The sequence below is a fragment of the Rutilus rutilus genome (genome assembly GCF_951802725.1).
Source record: "Rutilus rutilus genome assembly, chromosome: 16".
NCBI lineage: Eukaryota > Metazoa > Chordata > Actinopteri > Cypriniformes > Leuciscidae > Rutilus > Rutilus rutilus.
In genome coordinates, this window is record NC_140224.1 from 24,597,804 (window position 1) to 24,616,352 (window position 18,549).

At 37.2% G+C, this 18,549-nt stretch overlaps 1 protein-coding gene across 5 annotated transcripts in view; it reads right to left on the reverse strand.

Annotated features, from left to right (window-relative positions):
• usp54b (ubiquitin specific peptidase 54b) overlaps positions 1-18,549 on the reverse strand; it is a 110,742-nt gene that overhangs the window by 46,791 nt on the left and 45,402 nt on the right. For 4 of the 5 annotated variants that reach the window (XM_084433599.1, XM_084433595.1, XM_084433596.1 and 1 more), the window contains exon 2: positions 17,257-17,967. The exons of the other annotated variant lie outside the window; for it this stretch is intronic. In XM_084433599.1, coding sequence (XP_084289725.1) covers positions 17,257-17,403 — 147 coding nt within the window. In that variant the 5' untranslated portion in view covers positions 17,404-17,967. The remainder of the gene's footprint in view (positions 1-17,256; positions 17,968-18,549) is intronic. 5 annotated transcript variants of the gene reach the window in all.

The window sequence follows — 18,549 nt, forward strand, 5'->3', positions numbered from 1 at the left end:
TGGCAAAATGTACCAACAATCACATTTAAAACTAAACACTTAACAGCATACCATAAAAAAAAACTGTAGTTCTCATTTCCAGTAGCTTTCACAAGAACTGATTTCTCACCTTTTTTATGTACAGTGACAGATGTTAGCATGTCAAAAAACACAGGTGTTTGATCTGCATTGCCTATCTGATCCAGGGAATATGAATGTTTTTTCCTTAGGCCTATCACATAGCGCTGAAAAGACAGCAGTTTCTCCCTGATGTCTGAGGGCACGCGCTGGGGCAAGACTGGTTTATGCTGCATCATTTTTACGCTGATTTAAAGCCAGTTCACAGATGCATTGTCCACCTACTATATCATGAATACTGAGCATTCTACAGTTCTACTTGACATCCTCCTTTTTGCATATTCTCTAGCAGGGAAGGACACATATTTGGACGCAGGGTGTGTGACGACAGAAATCTATAGCAACCTGCTGTGATTCCTCATGTGGTGACACATTTGCTGCCCTCTGTGCTTCAGAAAGCCATCGCATTAACCTGTGCGTGCAGCTCTTAACCAAAGCTACTCTCCTCTGAAAAAAGGCAGAGACAAATAAACAGGGAAATAATCACAAACAAATCGCTAAGTAAAGGACTCCCCTGAGACTGGTGGAAAATAAATAGATGTGTTTCATAACTAACATACAAAGCATCTGCATTAGGTCCGAGGAACAAAGAACACTAAAGCCCTTTTGATTGGGCTAAATATGTGGAATGGGATTATATAATACTTTTTTCCTCTATATCTCCCTCTCATTCTAACACTCCCAGTTTTTTTCAAGCCCCCACTCTATGGCTCTAAGTATTATGAAATGGTCCTTTGGGTCTTTACCTAGAGTCAGGATGTAGATAGACCATGCTATCCTGTTACTACATAACACATTACACCCCTATCCTTAACACATCAAATGGCTTTCTCATGTCCTCTCAAATGCTAACACACAGGGTCACACACACACACACACACACATAAACATATTTAAACATGCATACACAAAGCAAAGCTCTAGAGTCTCAGCTCTCTTCTCTGTTCCCGAAAGCCCCGTGGCAGCACTAGATGACTGTCAGTTCAGTCTCAGGGCAGATTTGCTGCTAGTCTCTGCCGCTCTTAAGCCTGGCCTGGTTTTCTCTCAGCAGCAGCACATCCTCAAAGAGCTCTGCGCTCATGTGCTCTGCCCTGCCTGACCTTGCTTTTTCCTCATTTGAACTCTCTCACTCTCTCTGTATAATAAAATACAAAAATTGACATGGTGCTGTATTGGTTCATAAGTTACTTTGTTACTATATACAATAAAAGTTCTGGCGCAATATAGCTGCCGTCGCATCATCCAGGTGGATGCTGCACATTGGTGGTGGTTGAGGAGAGTCCCCCTTCTGTGTAAAGCGCTTTGAGTGCAGAGAAAAGTGCTATATAAATGCAATGAATTATTATTTTTATTACAAAAAAAAAACAGATATAAATATATATATATTTAATTCAATAAATTAAAATTTCCCATTTCTGTCAACATTATATTAATTGCACGCTATAATCTTTGCACTTAATCCCGGATATGACTCGTTTAACATGATCTACCCACTTATTTTTGAATAATAAACTGGAAATATTCCTTCATTTAAACAACTTCAATTAATCTGAACTAAGACTGGAGATCGTATCAGAAAGAAAAGTGAATGAAAACATTGGGAGCATAGTTTATTTGCACCATCTTTACGTAGCCTATTAAAGGGTTAGTTCACCCAAAAATGAAAATTCTGTCAGTAATTACTCACCCTCATGTTGTTCCAACCCCGTAAGACCTTCGTTCATCTTCGGAACACAAATTAAGATATTTTTGATTAAATCTTAAAGTTGTCTAACTCCTCCATAGGCTTCTAAGGAACCGAAACTTGCTGGCCCAAAAAATGTATTAAAGACATCGTTAATATAGTCCAAGTGACTCCAGTGGCTCAATCTTAAGTTTATAAAGCGACGAGAATACTTTTTGTGCGCAAAAACAAACAAAAATATTCCACTTTTCATTTCCTTCTCTCTGGGCCTTGAGTCTATTTGCGTAGTGTTTAAGCGTAGCGCGTCTGTGTTGCACGTCACCACGTATCACACATGACAAGCGTCGGCCAATAGTGAGCCTACGTGGTGACGTGTAACACAGACGCGCTGCGCAAAAACACTACGCGAACCAACTAGAGGTCCAGAGAGAAGGAAATAAATAGTGGAATAAAGTCGTTATTTTTGTTTGTTTTTGCGCACAAAAAGTATTCTCGTCGCTTTATAAACTTAAGATTGAGCCACTGGAGTCACTTGGACTATATTAACGATGTCTTTAATACATTTTCTGGGCCAGCAAGTTTCGGTTCCTTAGAAGCCTATGGAGGAGTGAGACAACTCTAAGATTTAATCAAAAATATCTTAATTTGTGTTCCGAAGATGAACGAAGGTCTTACGGGGTTGGAACAACATGAGGGTGAGTAATTACTGACAGAATTTTCATTTTTTGGGTGAACTAACCCTTTAAGGTTTTACAGTAGCCTTTGTGTTGTATAGCCTACCTTGTTTAATTATAATGAATGCTCTTTAATGTGATGTGTAGTTTGTTTTAGTTTTTTGTATTTTCTGCATATTACATATACAGTAGCCTAAATAAATATTTTCGAGTTCTCCTTTCAATCATAAAATGTGTTGGAATAATGAGACATTTTTGTTTTTTCATCATTCAAGATTAATGTTGGGGAACTTAAATTGGTGGATTAAGTACTGGTACTATATTTGTGATCGACTGTACATTGAATCACAAAATTCATGTGCTAGCACTGCCATTGATAGAGGCTAAAGCAAAAGTTGTTTTACGCCACTTGACCATTTGAAGTTTCTGCCTTTCGAATGCGTCCGTGGTAAAGGCCTATTACAGACAAAATGAAAATATTGTGCGGGAAACAGAAATCCGATCAGTTATCCAAATACAGAGGCCATTTGATGTAAACAAATGTAAACTTGCAGTGTCCTGATTGGCTGATGTGATTGCATGTTAATGCTAAGTATAAATGCAACTTAAGTGAAGTCTCAAGTCTTTGGGTCCAAGGGTTGCAGTTTATTTTACAGTACGTGCATACGTGTACTTACAGTGTAGTTACCTAAGAAAGTACTGGTAATATAAGGTAAATTAGTAATATAAGGTAAGACAGACAGGGTCATAAAATACATAAAAAAGTGTCCGTCCACTAGTCAAGATGCAAATTAACTTGGTAGATTTGGATATTATATGCATATGGTAGCAAAAACATGAAAAGGACATGGAAACATAGACAGCAAGCAATTTATATACAGATGTGGTCAGAATTATTGGTACCCCTAGTAAATATGATTAAAGATGGCTGTAAAAATGAATCTGCATTGTTTATCCTTTTGATCTTTCATTAAAAAAATTCCCAAACACATAACCTTTCATTGAAGTAAAATAATTGAAATTGGGGGGTAAATCACATTATGAATTAAATGCTTTACTCCAAAACATGTTCCATACATACATATAATAATGCCGACTTGGTGTGTCGCTGCAGCACAAATTGATAAGAAATGAAAGAATAAAGAAAGAACAGTGAAATGTTGTTTCATGCTGTCATGTGGGGTAGTAAGGAGAGAACGTAATCGTGATAGCCATACCAAAATGACAAGTCTCTGTCTTCATGTCCAAGTCAAGTCTCGAGTCAGTTGTTCACGAGCCCAAGTCCAAGTCGCAAGTCTTTTTTTGTGTGTGTGTGTGTGACTTAAGTGCAACTCGAGTCTCTGGTAGACTGTGATGCAGGACAAAATTTAATAATTTAATTTCTTTAATAAAGTAGCTTGAGTAAAGAAATACATTTTGAAATAAATAAAAATTGTAATGTAATTTATAAGTAATTAATAAGTAATAAGTAATAAGTAATTTTAAACGAGTTAAAGCATTTATTTATTCTTTGTAATACATTGATTAATGAAATGTCCATCAAACTGACAGATTTATTAAATAAAACTTGTCGGTTGGTTCCTGCTCTCAGTGCTATAGTTCAAATCTGGTTTGCAGCATCTCCTAATCCTATTCTATGTCCTGATCCAATTTCTGTAATCTAGGGGTTAATGCAGGGGACGGGGGTGGGCGGTAAAGATGAAGATGATGAAGATGAAGAGGTCAAATCCAAGGGGACTAAATCACTAGGATACACCCAGGAAAGGCTGAAAAAGGCACATAAGCGATGATGTAAGTTGTGTGCCTAATAGCGCAGGAAGATGAGACCAGGCTTAAGCAGATTAAGCACAAACACTGTTCCATTCCAATCCACTATTAAATGGGCCTAAACCGAACTCATACACAGCCTCTACAGAGAGACCAGTTCTATGACCTATCAGGACTTTAGCAACACACTTCAAAGGAGTGGGGCTGAATTTAAGGGCTCCAGCTGAAAGAGAGGAGCTTAGCAGAGCTGAAGGAGTGAGAGGAGAGACGCTGGAGGATGACAGATTGCATTCTGGTGCTGGCGTATGCGCTTTTCTCTCCCCTTCCTTATTTTATTTAGTAGTGATGAATCGGCTACCTGCTGAACAATGAGCTGAGTGGATATGGGTGAGGACCGGTAGTCAGTACCGCAGTTGCAGAGAGGGCATAGAGAGAGAGATAGAGAAAGAGTGAAAGGAAAAAAGAAACAAAGAAAGAAAGACAGAAAGGAAGGAAGGATAGAGCAGGGCGATATATATTAAATATGAAATTTCTAATGCGAGAGACATTTTAATAGCGTATTTGACCTAACTCTAATACAGTTTTTGCTACTGATGAAATTTAAGTTGGATTCATCTGCATAAATCAGTTCAAACTGTTTGATTGATTCAAAACTAATTTAATGGTTCATTTTGCATTTAAACAAATTTTCACAGAATTAAAAAAATAGAATTATTATTCATTTCGTAATGCTTCATTGTTCTACAGGGTCCAAAATAAATATGGCAAATGGCAAATGATGGTTTTGCCAAGCTACTCGCAAATAACTTTATACAAAACAATCTCAATGATAAATGATAAAGATTTTCTCAATTCACTCCCCATTGAAAGGCCATAGTGTATTGTTGACGTTCAAAGTATTGTCAAACAAAACGGAGACTAGCTCGACCCTCCCTCCTCCTCATCACATCCCCTCCCCCTCCCTTCCATGCTTCCTGAAACAGGCTTTTCCGGTGTAAATTCGGGACTTCGCGAGTTCCTTCTCCCTTTCCCTCTTCTTTCATCGGAACGTCGTCTCTTTGATCGTGGGTCGGCCATATTAATATTCTCAAGAATATACAATTTTAACGTTAGTCATTGTCTAGGACTTCTCTCTCCTCCACTCCTCACACCCCCCTTCATGTCCACGCGCACTAACCCCCCAACCCCCACCCCCAAATCATTCTTGTCGGTTATTGGCTGGAACACTCTTTGTTATGTTTCGTGGTCCAGGCTGGGCCAGTTTGTTTTTGATGCCGTTTGTGGAGCCTGGGCTGTCTACAGAGAGCGCGTTTTTTTACAGTGTGTTCAGGGGATAGGCAGCTAGCAGATAGTGAGGAGATGTTTGTTATATGTGACAAAAATGTTTCGGCCTATAAAAGGCGTGACATCGCTTATAGCACTTTTAACTTACTGCAGAGTCTAAATAGGCAGCATTCTGCAGTGTGGGCCCCAGCTAAGGCACTCACTCTGGGTTTTACATGGTGAAAATATGGTGAGGATCTCATGGAAACAGAGACAACTTTAAGCACAGTGATAAATTACACTCTCCGTCAGCAATCCTGCGGAGAGGGCTCTGATGCTATACAGTCTTGAGTAGGAGAGGGGCTGCGTCGAGCAGTAAGTGTGTGTGTTTATGTGAGTGAATCCCATGTGAGCAGGCTGGGATGACTCAGAGTGACAGATGCACACGCACCACCATACCCCTCCCATTCAACGTCAGTGACCAATCGATCATCCGTAACTCCTGAGAGGAAGGCGAGTTTGCGGCACTATGCAGAGGAAGAAAAACGGCAAAGATCTTCAGTCAGAGGTTAATTGAAACATACATATATTCCAACTCTGTGACGGCAGTGGCACAGATAGAATGCAAATCTCCTGCACTGCTGAATCTTCAACGCCACAACAAAAGATTGCGAGATGCTAGCGCAATGGTCAAACATATCTGTCTAGTGCAGGGTTGCCCAATCCTGTTCCTGGAGATCTACCTACCTGCAAAGTTCAGGTCCAACCCTGATCCAACACAATTTGTAATTATCAAGTGCTCCTGAAGATCTTAATTTGCTGGTACAGTTGTGTTTGATCAGGGTTGGAGGTGAACTTTGCAGGAAGGTAGATCTCCAGTATTGGGCACCCCTGGTCTAGTGCACATTTATATAGAAAAACTATATAAAAGCAATGCAATGGGATGTACAAACGCATTTTGAGTGAACGGCCTCTAAAACCGGTTCTTTTTAGTGAATCAAAAACATACAGTGCAAATGTAGTCTGATTCCCGAACGAATAGTTCAAAAAGATTGGTTTGAATCAGTCTGACAAATACTGTCATTGTCAGTGAATCATTCACTCAAACAATTCATTCATTTGGAACAAACCAAATGACTTTCTTCATGAGTGGATCAACGAATCACACACTAAACTGAATCGATTCTTTCAAAAATGTTTATTCACTCAGGAATGAAACAGCTGTTGTGTGGTTGATGGTTTATTCTGTTTTGACATTAACTGGAAACATGGAGTCTAAAATGTAAGACCTCAATATTAACCTTTTGGTTATTGTAAAAAGAAAGGTAGGTAACATTTGTATATGATTGGCTATTGGCTATGTCCTCTATTCTTTCATTAATATCTATTAGAACGGGGTAAAAAAAGCAAGTCCAGCCAATCAGTCATCATTAAAGACTGTGGAGTGGACAGCTTCCAGAAGACAATTTGTAAACGTTTGAAACAGGCTCTGAAAAATGAACAAAGCTATTAGAAATGGGCCAACACAAGGACGAAAATGAGAGAGAGGGTCTTTTCATGTCCTTCGGCACTGAAGGGTCTTCTAAGCATCTGCTACCTGATCAGGCCTGCTAGCCACATTTTCATTTCTCTGATACTCTCACTCTCCTCATCCCTTAGGGACAGTAATTAATACGACAGACATTCTGTTAGGTCGTTGTGAGTGTGATTAATTTTGTGGGAGTTCTAAAAGAAGTGGTCCTAATGAACTCTTTTCTCTTTGTAAAGTCATATAGAGTTCTCTTACCCTCTCTCCCATTGTTTCATCCTCACGCCTGTACTATACTAATGCCTCACCACTATGGAAACAAGCCAAGGAAAATATTACAGGCATGTTAACAGTTCTTTCTAATAAGACAGAAATCCTACAGATATCAAATTTGGAGGGAGATTCAATCTTTATAAAGATGGAGATGGTATATTCAATTCTGTCCATTCATGAACACAAAGAGAAAGTTTTGCAAAGCCAAGTTTCCAAATGCTTTGAAACCAATATGTTATCTCTTCTTTTAGATTTGATTTGAACCTTATGTTTAAGAATAATCATAAGCCAGTATAGAGAGGGCAGGAACTCAGAGAGGACCTTACAAAAAGAATGTATATTGAGATGAATATACCAGGGGTCACCAATTAGCGGACATCGCTTGCACTGTTTTACCGTTTATATGGTATATGTTTTGTTTAAACGGTATATAGTTTAAGTTCAGAGCATTAAAACAACGGAGCTGTACACATCACAAGCACACAGGGACGTTAATGGTAATGATTTTTCTGCATAAAGCGGGCTCATTACTAATTAAAAAAAGAGCTTCAGAAAGATGATGCGGTTATTTTAACAAAAGTAACGAAGGCACTGTGGTGAGCAGCAAAATAGACTGATATTCTCATTAAAACAATGTAGAAAATTAGGTTCTTCTCAGATTTACATTTTCAAAAACAAATCTTAAGAGGACAATGCTGAACCCTATATCTTCTCTATGTAAGCCTTATGGGTAACTTTACAATAAGGTTCCATTTGTTAACTATGAACTAACAATGGAAAATACTTGTAAAGCATTCATTAGTTAATGTTTATTTCAATGTTTACTAATGCATTATCAAAAGTTGTATCTGTTAATATTATTTAATGTGCCTGAGCTAACATGAACTAACAATGAACAGTTAACTAATGTTAACAAAGATTAATAAATACTGTAATAAATGTATTGTTCATTGTTAATGTCTTAACTAATGTCAACTAATGGGACCTTACTGTAAAGTGTTACCAACTTAAGTGCTATACATAGGTATCTCACTGTAAAAATCAATAAACTAATAGTCTAATTAAACAGCTGATCTTACCTGTTAATATTCATATCCATTTTAGCTTGACTGAATAAATATTTCAATATTGTTTTGGAGAAAGAAAATCTCAGACACCACTGCTTAGTCCTCAACATTTTTACCTTAATGAATTTTTTTTTTTTTTTTCAAAGTACCACTGCTGTCCATATGGACATTTATATCTATTGCAGAAAAAGTTTTGCCCGGACCTCTGCTGGAAAGGTAACTTTAAACAAATAAAGCAGATAAAAACTCAAAATTTATGGAAATTTTACAAGCCAAAGCGAAAAAGCAACGGATAAAAACATGAAAGCACTCCTTTCATACTACTTGTTAAGAGACTAAAACGAGGACACAATATGGACCAGAAATGAGCACCAAAGTCCAAACATACAGTAGAACATTACTAAAACATGTTGTGCGCTAAAAACTAGACTTTTTTCAGATGGCACACACCTCCCATCTCCCAGAGAGAAGTGTCCCTCTACCACCAGCAGAACAGCAAAGGCCGTAAGGCACGCGAGGGCAAGGGGTCGACTGACAGGGAATGTGGTCTTATAATCTGGGTCACTGAACCTCTGCAGATTATGACAGGTGTGAGAGGAAAAGAGACAGGTTGTAGCCCCCTCTATAGGGTTATGGGGAGGTAAGACTGTCAGAGCGGCTTCCTAAGACTAGATCTTCAGTCAAGCAGACGGCGCTGAGGGAAAGGACTCGGGCGAATGATGGTCAATTGAATGAAGGATGTCATGAGAATGTTCCAGCCAAGAGCCTGGGAGTGGTTTTGAGTGTACACCGCTCTACAGTAATTTGAAAGTGATTGCAGTACCAGTTTTGGCCACAATCTTACATACGGCTCCTTTAAGTCAACAATCTCAGATTAAATCTAAAATTTAGATTTTGCACTACACAAGAATGTTGAATGCAATTTAATTGAATAAAACTTGAGGGATTTATCCTTTGAAGATACATCTACATCTGCATCCACACAGTTGTGTGACAGGAACAGCCGGGCTGTAATGGCCCACTGGGACTCTTCCATGCAGCTTCTAGTTCCAACCCAGTCCATTAATCCCTACTGTAAACAAGCCAGTTCCTGCAGATGTTTGCGTTTCCTCCAGCACTTTGTACGCAGATCTGTGACCAGGAAATCACGGCCCACCTGGATTGTCAAGTAAAAAAAAACACTCCAGCTTCATTCCAGATCATATTCGTCCTGCTCCAGACAGATATTGAATGCTAAATATAGATAGACCTTTAACATGCTACAGACATATGCCAGTGCAGGTTAACTATTTAAGGTTTATCTATGTTGTTGCATTTTGTTTACCACAACAGCTGTCTTCACACTTGCCGCAACATTTTGTACACCAGACTAGAATTACGGTGCTGTTTTGGTCTCTTTCAGCATAGAGTGAAAGTGCTGCAACATCACAGGCACACAAAGATAATGGCTATTTCAGTTTAATAGGTGTTACTGATCTAATTTCAAGCATTAAACAACCATTCAGAACAACAAAGGTCCATATTACACTCTATTTTTGAAGTATGAAGCATGTATATACTGTACTTCATGCTCTAGGCATTTTTTTATATATGAATCCTGTATACTGTAAGTAAGCAGTAAGTAAGCAGTGTGGTAATATTGCATACCAAACATAGTTCATTTTGGGGTTTCTCAAGGTAATGTTTTTAGATTAATGTGCACAGAAGTGAACAGACACAGTTCTGTGTCTTAAAGTGCATAAATTACCATAAATAAATATGGAAACATATTTATCCTTGAGCCAGCATTCCCCAATCGGTTTCCACAAATAATGTAATGGTTGTCTTTCTCTGTTAAAGCTCATCAGGACTCAATGTTTTGTTGTTAATTGTTTATCTTATCATACTAATTAACTACTACTATATGAACATGACAAGAAAGGAAAAATTCAAAGGAAGGAAGGAGGAGTGGATGGAAGGACTTGGGGAATGAAAATTAAAGAAGAAGAAGAAGAAGAAGGTTGAAATATGAAAGAAGCGAAAATAATAAAAGGAGGAAAGAAAAGAAGAAAAAGGACAGGAAGAATGGAAATGGAAAGAAAAAGCGAGGAAAACAGTAAAGAAGAAAGGAAATAAGGAAGGAAAGAAGGAAAGACAAGAAGAAAGGAGGAAGTAAGGAAGGAAAAAACAGACAGAATGAAGAATGGAAGGAAGAAAATAAAAATGAAAGGGAAAATGAAAGGTTAAATGAAAATGAAAGGTTAAATGAAAGCAAAAGAAAAGAAGGAAGGAAACAATGGATGGAAGAAAAGAAAAGAGGGATGAAGAACAAATTAAGAAATGAACGGAAATAAAAGAAAGGAAGGAAGGAAGGAAGGAAGGAAGGAAGGAAGGAAGGAAGGAAGGAAGGAAGGAAGGAAGGAAGGAAGGAAGGAAGGAAGGAAGGAAGGAAAATAAAAAAGGAATGAAAGGAAGAAAATAAAAATGAAAGGGAAAATGAAAATGAAAGGTTCAATGAAAGCAAAAGAAAGGAAGGAAGGAAACAATGGATGGAAGAAAAGAAAAGAGGGATGAAGGACAAATTAAGAAATGAACGGAAAGAAAGAAAGAAAGAAAGAAAGAAAGAAAGAAAGAAAGAAAGAAAGAAAGAAAGAAAGAAAGAAAGAAAGAAAGAAAGAAAGAAAGAAAGAAAGAAAGAAAGAAAGAAAAGCCACACTGTTCCGCAGTTTCAGTAATACAATAGATATTTTGATTATGCAAATAAGTAAAAGAAACATTGGCATGCTCCATTAGTTCCTTTCTGTTTTTCTTCACCATTTATTCTTTTTTATCTCAAGGTATTTCTATCAATGATTGCATTCACAGCTGGTAAGAGGGGAGACAGCTGAAAAATGGCTTTTTAAGTGCCGCAATCACCATAAAATCTGGATTTGATCAAGTTGGCTGGCAGAGGAAATAAATGAATGAAGGAAGGGAAGCCACGTGACCCGGGCCAGAGGGGAGACAAAGGTGGCATGGCATGGGCCGGGATAATTACCGGCAGCAGTTCTGGCCCAGCTTCAGTCAAGGACACGGGCTGTTTATTCAAATGAGCTCTGATAAGGCTTAATGTGGACAGCGGCTTATTGCTCTCGTCCTAATGAGAAAAATCACAACACTCTCAGAACAGGTGCTCCGGCAGACAAGCAACACAGACAGCGCTATGTAAAACAGCACTAATGGCAGCTGAATAAGAAAAAAAAAAGAGAGAAAAACGAAGAAAAAAAAAGTCTAACAGGACAGGTGACACTGGAGGCTGTTTATAGGCTAAACATATGCTTCATTATGAGCCCATCTATCCATTTAATACTCAAACAATCATGCATAGAGAGAATTATTTCTCTATTGTTAGCTACACTGAAGGATGATTCCACCAAACAGGTGCCATTAATGTTTCTCATTTCCATAAGTAATAAACTGATTTCAACAATGAATAGCTGATGCCAAAACACAGTCCTTCCGTTGTCTTCACATGTGTTTACAACATCTTTCTGATTTTCCAGTCTTCAGTGTCACATGATGAATTAATTCTAATATGTGACCCTGGATCACAAAACCAGTCATAAGCTGCATAGAATAATACATATGTCAAAATTATCGATTTTTCTTTTATGCCAAAAATCATTAGGATATTAAGGATCATGTTCCAGCAAGATATTTTGTAAATTTCCTACCGTACATATATAAAAAATTTCTTTTTGTGAGTGAATGCAGCACAATCGTGAACATAAATGGACAAATTTAAAAGAAATTTTCTCAATGTGATTTTTTTGCACCCTCAGATTTCAGATATTCAAATAATTGTATCTCGACCAAATATTGTCCTATCATAACAAACCATACGTCCATGGAAAGCTTATTTATTCAGCTTTCAGATTATGTATAAATCTCAATTTAAAAAAAATTACTGGTTTTGTGGTCCAGGGTCACATAATGTTGATTTGATGCGCAAGAAACATTTCTTATTATTATCACATTTGAAAACAGTTGTGCTGCTTTATATTTTTGTGGAAACCGTGACATTTTTTTAAGGATTCTTTGATGAATAGAAAGTTCAAAAGAACAGCATTTATTTTAAATAAAAAAAATTGTAACAATGTAAAAGTCACTTTTGATCCACTTAATGCATCCTTGCTGAATAAATATATAAAAAAATGTCTTACTGACCCAAACTTTTAAACAGTAGTGTACAGTATATGGTAAAACTTTCATGTTACTGTCAACCCTGTTACATTTACAGTATGAAAGGATAATTATATTAAAACATGTATTAAAATGTATTAATTTAGCTTGAGATGGCAGAATGCAATTTATTAACACTTAACGCATTATCTATCTGACAGACTATCAAATCTTACAGAAAAATACTTTTAGAAAGAAAGGTACAGAATGACCCTGCAGTAGTTTAGATACTTCTGCACACATTTTAAAATTAGATATGATTAGTCTCTTCATGAATAGAAAAAAGTGAGATATGATTAGACACTTCATAATAAGTACATGATTAAAATGTGTATTAATTATTTCAGCAAGGTTATCTCAGGATACGGTAAAGTAAGCCCTGAGCTCACAACTGAACCACTTCCAGATTTCAGAGCCAAAAATATATAAATAAATATATATATTGCTAAATTAAGAGCCTTTCGTGTTACTTAAGTCACAGTGGGATGAGAATGTGCATGAAGGGGGGGAATTTAGAACTCAACTTCCAGGCTTAAATTAAACACCTAATCTCTGGAGGAGTCTGCAAGACCTTTTCCAAACTGATATTAAGTAGAGCCTCCGAAGTCTCGGAGCGACCTTCCTTCCAGGACGGTAGACTTAAAGGAATAGTTCATCCAAAAATGAACTCTCCCTCATGTCGTTCCAAACCTTCCTGACTCAATCTTCTGTGCTGAACACAAATATATTTGGAAAAATCTCTATACAATGAAAGTCAATGGGGTCCAATCATGTTTTTGACCCCAATCTTATTCAAAACATCTTCTTTTGAGTTCCACTTACCAAAAATAAGTCATACCATTTTGGAATGACATGAGGTAATAAAAGGCGAGTAAATGATAACACAATTTTTCATTTTTGGCCAAACTCTCCCTTTAATTCTCAAGGAAACAGTCAAGTCAAGTCACCTTTATTTATAGCGCTTTATACAAAGTGGCTTTACAGTGATAACAGGTCAGTGTTGATTCAGTTCTGTTGTCATTTAATCTATAAATCAGTTCTGCAACAAAAAAAAAATGTGTCATCCTCCAGCTCAGTTCAGTTCTCATACAACATCGTCAGCACAGTCAGATCAATAATATTGTTGAATATTAAGTGAATATTAAGTGAGAAAAGTGCAAATTGCTCCCCTGTCAGATGCCACTGACACAGAACTCATTTAGCCAATCCTCTCTCCCGCATTGTGTTCCGATCACAGGATTAGTATAATAGCCCATTTTTATTTTTCATTACCTATTAATAAGTCTCTATTGCGAGATGAAGCCCGGACCTTTTGCTCCCACACACCTGGCTGGCCTGATCCAGCTGAAAAATGAGCACATCCATCGCTGAGCCCATTTTGGAAAAGCTCAGACAGATCTGTAGTGCTGGACTTGGCTTTTGAATGAAGCGCCCTAGAGGGTTGAAAGAAGCGCCCCATTTACAACAGAGCACTCAGGACGAAAATGCTAAATCCTTTGGAGAATCAGCTGCGGTGCTACAGTCTCTCACACATGATGAGCTAATCTAGAGGGGACTCGCTAATAGAATTCCTGTCTAACGGCTGATAAGAAGTTAGTTTGACTTCACTGGATCTGTGATTTGATTTAGCTCTTTTAAGTATGTTGCGACTGAACAAAAAGGAAACATGAAAAAACCCTGGAGCATAATTCTGCTCACTCATCCCTGTCCGGTACTGTTACAGCGACTATAAAGTGATTATCAAGGATTCCTCTAAAGTATGGAGAATAAAAATTTTATGATTTGATAACTTTTTCTTCACCCTTTCTCTTTTTTCTTACTTCCTCTTTTTGTATGTATAAATCGTATCCCTCTTTTGGGCATGTACAGCACAAGAGAGGGATGATTCTGGAATGGTCTATTTCTGTTCTTTAAATCAATCTATCTATCTGTTTTTCTTATGCTGTTGAATGCTTAAGCTACAGTATAGACAGAACAATAATTGTGTCAGAAAATACCACAGTATACAGTATTACACAATTGATTCAATATTGATTCATTTGTAAATATTTCAGATAGGCTTACATGTTTAAGTAAAAAACTCTCCAAACTAATACTCTAAACTATACAGGGAACCCTCTCATATGGTACATTACTACAATTGTAAAGGTTAAAATTATCAACAGAGCTAAAATATTCAACTGCTATTTATTTTCAGATATAATAATCACACTCAAATAACAACTGAGTTATATACAAACATTTTAATTGCACATTAGGTAGTTTTCATAAACACCGTTTTTTTTTTTTTTAGCTAACTAATAAACTGTGAACACTGGATAACTTTCCTGAGGTAAATGAAACATTAAGGCCCCGTTTACACGAGGACGCTCGCGGGTGAAAACGTAAAAATATTTTATCAGATGTGCCTTTCGTTTAGACGGCGACGGCGTTTTTGGGGCTTAAAAACGCAAAAAAGTGAAACCACCCTCCAGAGTGGAAATCTTAAAAACGCTCCACCGTCGCGTCCCCGTCTAAACGGTAAAAACGCAAAAGTAGCCTATGCTAGACAAGGCACCGATCACCGGTCCATTGCCACCTAGCCGCCTGGAGTGCATACTACATCGAGTTTCACACACTTTTGCGTCACCATATGCACGCAGATTTCCCCCCCAAAACGCTCGTCTAAACGCAGAATAAAAAAGTGATAACGCAACGCCACTTTTGCGTTTTCTCTTCAGATCGTTTCCGTGTAAACGTAGCCTAAGTGTCATTGTTCAGAAGATGTTTTATTGCTGTCTTTCTTACCCTGATTGAGTGATTACATAAGAGATGATACATTTTAGTAAATTGCACTGTTTCTTTCGACATACCTTCTGATGTTCAATCATGTATATTTCGTCCTGTAACTTGCAGTTAAGTGGAAAAGATGACTTGCGCTCCACGCTTAAACTCAGATGGACCGCGAACTTGGCAACACTAGCTCGAACGACGGGTGATTCATAGGACCAACAGAACCTGTATTAACGTCACTTTTTTAATTCACAATCCCTGTAATATATGTGGACTGGTGGACCTGCTGTTGACATGTAATGTAATGGCGTAATCGGTGTGTATGTATATATACAGTGCTATGCATAAGTTTAGACACCCATGCTAAAGTTGACTAAAAAGAGGAATAAAAAATCATCTTTTGGAAATTGAACTTAATGCCTTAATTAAAAAAATTTGGAAAAATCCAACCTTTAAGGACACCAATTTTCTTTGTGAATGAATAATGTATCGTAAATAAATAAATGTTCTTCCTTAAAATACATAAGTCTGGACACCCCTATGTTAAATTCCCATAGAGGCAGGCAGATTTTTATTTTTAAAGGCCAGTTACTTCATGGATCCAGGATACTATGCATGGGTGTCTAAACTTATACATAGCACGGTATATATATATATAGAAAAAAAAAGTTCTACTGACTAGTCTATTATAAAAGTATGGAATAAAGTTTTGAATATCCCTTATGAAAGCAGTCAAATGGCTTTCAGAGACATTTTTCAAGGCTATGTTGGGTAGGTAACACAGAGGAATGTTTAATTTATGAGCAGACAGACTGTTTGGCCAGACATATTGGTGTAAGTGAGGACAGCCTACACGGAAGACCCAGATAAAGCTCTGCTAAACTGGGACCGGCATAGACTAACAGTGACATCAGATACAGGCGCATGAAAAGGATAAAATGGGAGAGAGAGAAACAAGAGAGAAATCCAGAATACTCTGAATGAACTCTACAACTATCCCAGCATACTAAATACCGCTTCAGCCGCGCAACAACTTCTCTTTGAGCAATCACATGTGTTCTGTGCTGTTCACACAAGGCCCAGAAGAAACTTTTTCCTAACTATTTTTGATAACTGCCAAAAGGTGAGTGAATTGAGAAATTGGGATATGTAGTGTGTATTTAGTGTCCTTTTGACAAAGGTATTAGTTTTTGTGACAAACAGAACAAACGTCATTATGTCACATGCAGCGTCGTACACAAACGACAATATACACGTTTTGCTATTTTAAACTTTCTATTCATCAAAAAATCCTGCGAACGATGTATCACGGTTCCCACAAAAATATGAAACAGTTTTCAACATTGATAATAACAAATGTTTCTTAAGCACCAAATCAGCATATTAGAATGATTTCTGAAGACTGGAGTAATGATGCTGAAAATTCAGCTTTGCCATCACAGGAATAAATTACATTTTATAAATATATTTATATATAACATACAATCATTTATTCATTTATCTAAACTATATAAATAATATTTTATTTTAAATTGTAATATTATTTCACAATATTACTGATTGTACTGTATTTTTAATCAAAGTTTTTTTTTTTTTATAGACATGTTTTCAATAAATATTTACAGAATGTCAATATAGTCAATAAAAAAAAAAAATTGATAATTTGATTTTGACAAATGTATATTCACTATAGAAAGGTGTGTTTTTTCCATGTTTTTTTTTTCTTTTCCATAACTTTTTAAAATTCCCTGATATTTCCAGGTTTTCCTAATAGAAAACCACAAGCCAACAGTTTCTTCAAAGACAATTTTTTACTTGCATTTGTCACTTGGCATGTTAAATTTGGACCCTGTGTGAACAGCATCTGTAAAGTATAACACATTAATGTCATAAGGCAAATTTCCATCCTACCTGTAGCGCACTGTTTAGGAAGCAGCTGTTCTGACCCGGCTCATTGCTCAGGCCTTTGCTGGGTGCGATGGAGGTCATGGTGCGTGGGGTAAACATCCCCTGCAGCCCACTGCTGCCTGACGCAAAGTAGTTCCGCTTCCACGACATGGGTCCAGCTCCGCTTCACTCCCCCCTCCAATCACCACAAGAGCCACATCCTTCGCCAGCTAATCACGCTGGAGGAGGAGGGCATCCTGAATACAGTGCAGATGAGTGTGTGTGTGTGTGCGTGTGTGTGTGAATGAATGAGAGAGAGTGAGCAGAGAGTGCCTTCGCTGGGCTGTTCTCTATGTTACTCCCATGAGAGAGGAATATGTGGGTCAGAGATGGGTGTTTGGTCAGTGAGTACAAAACAAAATTTATAATGAAGGAATCTGCCAACAGGTGTGAATGTAATAGTGATGTTTTCTCTCGAGGGGGGGCGGGTGAATCTCACTAATGTCTGTCTGTCTAAACGCCTTCCTGCACCTGAGATGGTAAAGTGGGGTCAAACGCAAATACTGGCCTGGTTAAAAGCAGCTGTGTGACTGTTGCAGTGTTTGTTAGAGTAAGTGCTTGTGTCTATGTCTGTGGTCCGAGACACTGTCCTCACGAAGCTGTGTCCACTTTCTGTCCGCTGACTGATCTTCACTTCTGAGCCTCTGCAATGTGTTCTCTCTTAGCCCAGCTGGTCTGAAAAACAGAAATAATAATTTACACTCAAAAACTTTCCTTTTATAAAAAAAAAAAAAAAAAAAAAAACCTCTTTCTGATTTTAATCTGCATAGAAAAGGAGGGGGAGTCGGAGTGGGAAACCTGTTTGAACATTTTTAAACTTTAACAGATTAAAAAAAAAAAAAAAAAAAGGTTCTACTTTCCTTATAATTTATACAAAAGAAAATTAATATGGTAAATTACTTTTTGGATTCTGTGTCTCCCCTCTGTTTATATCTATCTCTCCACTGATTGACACTATTTTGGATAATCCAAGAAAATAAAATGCTTTTTATTTGTACAATATTTATTTCATTTGTATATTTTCGTCTTTTTTTTATAACTTGATGGATGCAATCCAAAATATAAGATCATAAAACAAATGAATTGTCTCTAATCAGTACAAGAAAGAATCTTATGTAGACCAAGGATGCATTTAGTTGATCAAAAATACAGTAAAAACAAGTGCATAATTATTATAATTGTATTTTCTTTATATTTTATTGAGACTACATGTAATATTTGTACTTTTAAAAATGTATTTGTACCACCACAGCACAA